The following is a 7745-nucleotide window of genomic DNA, read 5'->3' on the forward strand; positions in this document are numbered from 1 at the left end:
TCACTGGAGATGACCCCACCTGAACACCAGGTCATGTGTTCCTTCCATCCACTTCCCCTTGCCAGGGCTTGGAAGAAATAAACATCAGCTAAAGCAGGGCTCAGAAAAGCAGTCAGGGCACAGGGAGACCAGCACAGGAGAGTCCAATGCCCTCAGGTACAGGATGAGACATTTTCCTCAGCAGAGTAGGCATGAAACACAAGGGACCCCGCCATGTAAATCATCAATTCTTTAATTCCAGTAGAACAAAAAAACCCCAAAAACCAAAAAAAACCAGAAAAAAAAAAAAATCAAACAAAACCAGCCCAAATACATTATGCTATCCTGGGACTTCAGGGAGGCAGCAGTTTGGAGGAAGGGCTCTCCCACCCCAATGGAATAAGGACAGTGTTTGATGCCTACTGGTAACATGGGACACTCCATAAGGGGGAGAGAGGGGAAGCCTGATGCCTTCTCACACCTCTACTCCCCATCAGCTGTTCCTACACAAGCAGAAAGACACAGAACAGACAGGCCTCAGAGGCTACCTGAATCACTACTAACAAACAGGGAATCATGCTCTCCTGCACCCGGCCAAAAACAACCCCAACCAAACAGCCAAAAGAACAGACACCACCAAGAAGTCAGTAGCAGCTGGTGGGAGCAGACATGACAGAGCAGAGGTCTGGCAGGTGAAGGAAGAACCTTCCTCCTTTAGTCTACCTCTTCCATGCGGGACGTATCTTCATCGCCCTCCAGAGGGGGGATTTCCTCAGGGACAGCTGCACTGGGCTCCTCTGCAGTCACCTCATCTTCATCAATGCCTGGGAGAGGGGAGGAAAGGAAGAGATAAGGCCTCCAAATGACACCTGATCCCAGATGTACAGCCTCGCCCAGAGTAAACCCGGCTTCTGCCCCCAGCCTGAGGAATGGGGCTATTAGTGTCCAATGGTTCACAGAATCATAGAATATTCTGATTGGAAGGGACCCACAAGGATGACTGAAGTCCAGCTCCTGGCTCTACACAGGACAGCCCCAAAAATCACACGGTGTGTCTCAGAGTGTTGTCCAAACACTTCTTGAATGCTGGCAGGCTTGGTGCTGTGCCCTGGGGAGTCTGTTCCTTGGGCAACCACTCTCTGGGTAAGAAGCCTTTCCCTAATATCCAACTTAAACATCTCTGACAAATCTTCATGAGCTTCCCTCAGGTCCTGTCACTTGTCACCAGAGTAAAAATATCAATGCAGGCCCCTCTGCTTCCCCTGGTGAAGAAGCTTCACACTGCAATGAGGTCACCCCTCAGTCTCTTTTCTTCCAGACTGGAAACTAATAAATGCAAAACAACATTAGAAGTGATTCTCAACTCCAGAACTAACCCTTAATCAGAAGCATGTTCCCAGTAACATCAACACTAGGATATGGATACTACCTATGCCGTTAGAGTGCACTCCTTTAGCCAGTAGAGATTAACTACAAAAGACTTGTCACCCAGCACCACAAAACCTGGAGTTTAAGCCATGGACATTTCTCTAGAGAAAAATGCAGTAAATCCCGTCAAGTCACAACTAAAGACTCTAGAGTTCATCAGTTTCCAACACTGCAAGTTGCTGTTTTAGAGTACTCGAACAGAAAATTGTACTACCATACAGTCCCCTTACCTGCAACTTGACTAAGAGAAGACCCTACTCCTTCTGAGACTAGGCAGCACAGAGTTACTAACTTAGCTGTGCCAAGCCACAGCACCTTCTGATTTACATTTTTAGCTAAGTAGTAATTTGGAGGAAAAGGCTGTGTGCAAGCACAAGCTGTTTCACCAGATAGGTCACATCACCCAAGACAGAATTTTCACACTTACTCTGAAGGAATAAAAAGTAAAAAGTCTCAGCTTGTCATCTGAACATCCTGGTGGTGGCTCCTGGTGTTGTGAAGGACAGGGCAGTCCACCCAGAGTCCTGAGCCCTCCTGAAGTACCTTGTTACAGGTTCAAACTTTCTCCTGGCCACCTTATGTACAGAGCCACTTCAGCACATCCTAGCAGCACGGCTCCCTGACTGGCCTCCCCCTGCCCCAAGACACTAGCCTGACCAGTTAACCTGCTTTCAGGCCTGCTGCAGGCTTCAGAAGTTGAGTGGATACTCACCAAGCCCGAGTTTGATCATCCTGTAGATGCGGTTGGAGTGGGTCTGGGGATCTTCCAGGGAGAAACCAGAGGACAGCAGAGCAGTCTCAAAGAGCAGCACCACCAGATCTTTAACAGCTTTGTCGTTCTTGTCAGCGTCAGCCTTCTGGCGAAGGGTTTCCACAATTGGGTGGTCAGGGTTGATCTCCAGGTGCTTCTTGGCCATCATATAGCCCATGGTAGAGTTGTCCCGCAGTGCCTGAGCCTTCATGATGCGCTCCATGTTGGCTGTCCAGCCATAGGTGCTGGTGACGATGCAGCAGGGAGACGAGACCAACCGGTTTGAGACGGTGACCTGCCAACGTAGCCAAGGGTCAGCTCAGCAAGGCCCCCAAAAGCCCCGGACTGGGCCCAGCCACAGCACACTATAGCCCAAGTCTTTGCCCCTGGTGCACCTGAGGACACCCCAAAGCAAGCAGAGATGCTCCAAGCAGCTCCAGGACTGCAGCACAGACTAATTTGCACAGCTCAGCCAGCACTTAGAGCACCCACTGCGTGTTTCCCACACTTACCCTCTCCCATCAATGCACGTATTTGGGTCAGTGCCCCTCGCCTGCAGCCTGGCTGCTTAGAGCAAGATGGTGCATGCTGGGACCTCCAGTCTCCTTTAGCGGCTCCTCTGCAGGAGATGAGAGGCATGCATTGAGCGGGGGCCCTCACCTGCAGCACGGAGGACCCAGCTCTCCTCCCTCCAGCCCAGGGCTAAGCTCCCTGCCCATCTCACCTTCTCCACCTTCTTGTCCAGGATTTCCTTCATAAGTTTGCAGAGGTTCTCAAACTTGGCTTTGCTCTCTTCCATCTTTTTTTTCTCTTCCTCATCCTCAGGCAGCTCCAGCCCCTCTTTGGTGACTGATACCAGGGTCTTGCCATCAAACTCCTTGAGCTGCTGCACACAGTACTCATCGATGGGCTCTGTCATGTATACCACCTCAAAGCCACGCTTCCGCACACGCTCCACAAAGGCCGAGTTAGCAACCTGCTCCTTACTCTCCCCTGTGTTTGTGGAGGATAGAAATGAAACATCATCAGGAGCTAAGAGCTGGTTACAGCAGGACAAACACCACTTGGGACCACTAACATAAAACTGGCGGTAGCCAGAGCCCTAGGCCTGGTGGCCTTTCCCCAGCCCCCAGGAATGAGCTGTAATTCAGCAGGGATGATCTGCTGAAGGCAGCAGGAAGTATTTTAAGTTACATGTTCGTTACCTGCCTCAGCCCTGGAGGCTCAGAGGAGCTCTGGCTCACCTGTGATGTAGTAGATGCTCTTCTGATTCTCCTTCATCCGGGACACGTACTCAGAAAGCGAAGTCGCCTCATCGCCTGACTGGGATGTGTGGTACCGCAGCAGCTCCGAAAGGCGCTTTCGGTTGGTGGAGTCCTCGTGGATGCCCAACTGGGGGCAGAAGAGATGCATGAAGTTTCCAGGACAGGACTTGGATGCCCTTGGCCACCCCTGAGGCACAGCCATCTGCCCAGCTCATGATCATTTGAATGTTTGGCCTAGGGCACCCAGAGGGGACAGATGCCCACAAAGGTGCTCTGAGGCATTCGCAAGACCCACTCCCTTTATCCCAACATCCACGCATAGGGGAGACAGCACAGGAACAGGATTGTTCCTCAGGCAGATGGGTCATGAGCCCTTCCCTCCTCCAGGGGCAGGGTGCCCAACTCACCTTCAGATTCTTGGAAAAAGCCTCGTAAAATTTCTTGTAGTTCTCTTTGTCTTCTGCCAGCTCAGAAAAGAGCTCCAAGCATTTCTTCACAATGTTTTTGCGGATCACTTTGAGGATCTTGCTCTGCTGGAGCATCTCACGAGAAATGTTCAGAGGAAGGTCCTCTGAGTCCACAACACCCCGGATGAAGTCTGCGTAGGAGGAATGAAAACAGGTGTCAGGTTAAGGATTCTGGGCTTCAACACAGAAAGAGAAGAGCTAAAACACTGACTGCTATGCACCCACACCAGCTAGCACATCATTCAGTCCCTTTGTACTGGAAGTGGTACCACAGGCTGTGGGGATCCCAGCACTGGGAGGCTGAGACAGGGGGTTCTTACTTAGGTATTCAGGGATGAGCTCATCGCAGCTGTCCATAATGAAGACCCGCCTCACATACAGCTTAATGTTGTTCTTCTTCTTCTTGTTCTCAAAGAGGTCAAAAGGGGCACGGCGTGGGATGAAGAGCAGGGCCCTGAACTCCAGCTGCCCTTCCACAGAGAAGTGCTGTGGAACCAGGAAAAAAACCCAGCTGCTGAGGTGCTTCACTTCTCCTTTCCCCAGCTCCCACAGTAAGGAGGCTCAACTGCCACTCCTCAGCACTGGGGCTGGCAAGGGGGCACAGCATTATCTCTAGCATCCAAGCAACCTGTATTTCCTCCTGCTCAGGCCCGCTATCCCCTATGTGCCAAGGTTCTCTGGCATACAGCAGGCTTGGACAGAGAAGTCAGTGCTTCTCCGAGACCCCACATCCTCCTGTCTTGCTTAGAGACTGGCACTGCCAATCCTCACCTGCACGGGAGTCACAGTGCAGGTTGCTCCACCACCAAGTGGCCTGAGTGCTAAGTCCCACAGAGCTACAACATTGTGGTGACTCTGGATAAGGGCTGGAAAGGGGCCCTCTGCCTCTCCTTGGAAGGAAGGGTAGCCCAGCACCCACCTTGACAGCCAAGTGATCCTCCCAGTCGTTGGTGAGGCTCTTGTAGAACTCGCCATACTCCTCTTGGGTGATGTCATCAGGGTTGCGGGTCCAAATTGGCTTGGTCTTGTTCAGCTCCTCCTGGTCAATATATTTCTCCTTGATTTTCTTGGTCTTTTTCTTCTTGCCTTTGTCTCCCTCCTCCTCCTCCTCAGAGCCCACATCCTCGATTTTGGGTTTCTCTTCATCTTTGGACACTGACTCTTCCTCCTTCTCATCTTTCTCTTCCTCTGCTTCATCATCACTGATCTCTTTCTCACGTTCTTTCTCCAGCTGTGGATAAAGAAACACCCAACAGTCAGGTCCAGCCCCTAGTTACCAAAAATCCTTTTGCCCCAGATGATAAAAATGGTGTTCTCCAAGGCCAAACAAATGCATCATCTGGAAACAAAGCCCTTGGAACCAGTCCTCAAAAGCCCCTTATCATGCAACCAAAAGCTGTGTCTGAGAAGAGACAAGTGGCAGGGAACCCTCCTTTTTCCATGGCTGATTTAAGATGATTTTCAGCTGCAGAGATCAAAGGCCTTTCGTGTGGCTAGATACCCACCTCCTTCACCTCCAGTAAGCCCCCAGCCTCAAATCACCTTTGGCCACAGAAGCTGAGAGCACCGTTGCTCAGTACCCAGCAGCCAGGAACTACAGAAGGGACTGTACACTGGACCTTTTCTGTGCTCCTGTTTCTAACACCACCCACCCCTGCTTCCAGCTTTCCAGTCATTTCCTTACGTACATAGAGCGTGATGGGGTAGCCAATGAACTGGGAGTGCTTCTTCACCACCTCTTTTACACGACGCTCCTCCAAGTACTCAGTCTGGTCCTCCTTCAAGTACAGGATCACTTTGGTGCCACGGCCAATGGGCTCACCTGCAGCGTGGGGAGAGCAACAGTCGTATTCCAGGGCAGAGAGCAAGCGTGAGCAGCTCCTCGAGCTTCAATATTATGTGATAGCCAGCATTAACCAGTGTGACTGCAGTGCAGCACGGCTCTAGGGAGCACAAGCAAAAGGGGCGCTGCTGGCAGGAAAACGCGCTTGGGTTTTTGTACAATACGCACCATGGTCAGTTCGGACAGTGAACGAGCCCCCAGCTGACGACTCCCAGGCATACTGCTCATCATCATTGTGCTTGGTAATGACAACCACCTTCTCAGCCACCAGATAGGCGGAATAGAAGCCCACACCGAACTGCCCGATCATGGAGATGTCTGCCCCGGCCTGTGAAAGCAGAGAGCAACTGCTAAGACCAACGTGGGGACAGATAATGTCTGCGACTGATTCACAACAGCAGAGAACTGGGTCAAGTATGCAGAGAAAAACATACAAGTGCCAACAGGCAACCAGCTCTACACTCAGCTCCTCCCTAGTGTTGGAAAGGTGGGGGAAGCACACTTGAGTAGGCCAACAGCTCCCACAGCAAACAAGGCAGCAGGGCCTTTCTATTATTTATTATTATTTGTACATTCAGCACCAGCCTGTGGCCCCAGGGAACCCGTGCAACCAAAGGTAACCCACCTGCAGGGCTTCCATGAAGGCTTTAGTCCCAGATTTGGCAATGGTGCCCAGGTTGTTGATGAGGTCTGCTTTTGTCATCCCAATGCCAGTGTCCACCAGGGTCAGTGTGCGGTCCCGGGGGTTGGGGATGATGTCAATCTTCAGGTCTTTCCCGCTGTCCAGCTTTGAGGGGTCGGTGAGGCTCTCATAGCGGATCTTATCCAGGGCCTATGGGAGAGGGGGATGCTCAACACGGCCTCCCTACTCGACGGCCTCCTCCGTCCCGCCCCTGCACAAGCCTTCCCGGGGAGCCAGGAATCGGCACCCCCGGAAGGACACCAGCCCGACCCCGACCCCCCGGCAGAGGAAGGAGCCCACTCCCGCCCGGGCTCACGTCGGAGGCGTTGGAGATGAGCTCCCGCAGAAAGATCTCCTTATTGGAATAGAAAGTGTTGATAATGAGCGACATGAGCTGGGCGATCTCCGCCTGGAAGGCGAAGGTCTCCGCATCCTCCTCCTCATGCTGCACTTTCTCGGGCATCTATAATGCAAACACACGGCTATTTTCAGCGCATTTTCAGGGCATGAGTACCAGGGAGGGGGCGGTGGGGGCATCAGGCCCAGCCCCGTCCCCCGTCTTGTCCCTACCGTCTCAGACGTGAGGGACCGGCGAAAGAGGCCGAGGATTCTGCGGCCGCTTCTTATAGGCACGGAGCGGGAGGGAGCTTCGCGGTACACAGTATCCTTCCGCCTTAAAGGGGTCTCGGTCAGAGAACCGCAGATGGATGGCGTATGGGAGGCATCGGCGTTGCCGTTTAGCGGCGGCCATGGCGGGGGCGGGCGTGCAATGAATGCTCGGCTCCGTGCTGCTGCTGTGCGGGCGCTAGCCGCGGCTCCCCGCCGCCCTTCGCCTCGGCGCTTGGAGTGCCGCAAGACCGGGACCTCCGAGCGCCGCGGCAAGGACCGGCGGGGAGCCCGGGCGAGGAACTCTTTTCCGCGCCCATCGCGGAGGAATACATCCCTGGGTGGAAAGGCAGTTCCAGAGTATTCCAGGGAGCTTACGGCGGCGCCTCCTCGGCTCCATGGCTGGGGCAGGGAACGGGGAATCCGCGCTGCCCCAGCTTCATCCTGCAGCTCCCCCCGAGGCCGGGAGCCGCGTAGCTGTGCCGGCCTGAGGCTGCGTGTGAACGCAGCATAGTGGAAGAAGGGGCGGGCACGGAAGGTGTCAGGGCCGGAGTGGGTGGCAGGCCTCTGTCTCCTTTGCAAAACAGTGTTTGGAGGTGTTGTCGTTTCAGTGTGCAAGGGAAATAATAATATAAACCAATCTTAAGCCTTAACATTCTAATATCTGCAGTTCTCTGTTCGTTTCTGAGCTCCTCAGTTCAAGAGAGACATGGAGCCCCTGGAG

General features: G+C 53.2%; 1 protein-coding gene across 1 annotated transcript; it reads right to left on the reverse strand.

Moving 5' to 3' along the window:
- Window positions 1-216: 216 nt before the first annotated feature.
- Window positions 217-7009, reverse strand: HSP90AB1 (heat shock protein 90 alpha family class B member 1). The gene is made up of 12 exons (XM_040059434.2): window positions 6986-7009; window positions 6732-6878; window positions 6359-6565; window positions 5902-6061; window positions 5579-5712; window positions 4810-5121; window positions 4211-4376; window positions 3831-4021; window positions 3403-3550; window positions 2883-3151; window positions 2120-2453; window positions 217-803 (listed from the first exon to the last, which is right to left on the reverse strand). Exons 2-12 carry the CDS (start codon window positions 6876-6878, stop codon window positions 694-696), a joined length of 2178 nt encoding a protein of 725 aa, XP_039915368.1. The 5' UTR covers window positions 6986-7009; the 3' UTR covers window positions 217-693.
- Between the last annotated feature and the right edge of the window lie 736 nt (window positions 7010-7745).

This window comes from Hirundo rustica, chromosome 3 (genome assembly GCF_015227805.2).
Source record: "Hirundo rustica isolate bHirRus1 chromosome 3, bHirRus1.pri.v3, whole genome shotgun sequence".
NCBI lineage: Eukaryota > Metazoa > Chordata > Aves > Passeriformes > Hirundinidae > Hirundo > Hirundo rustica.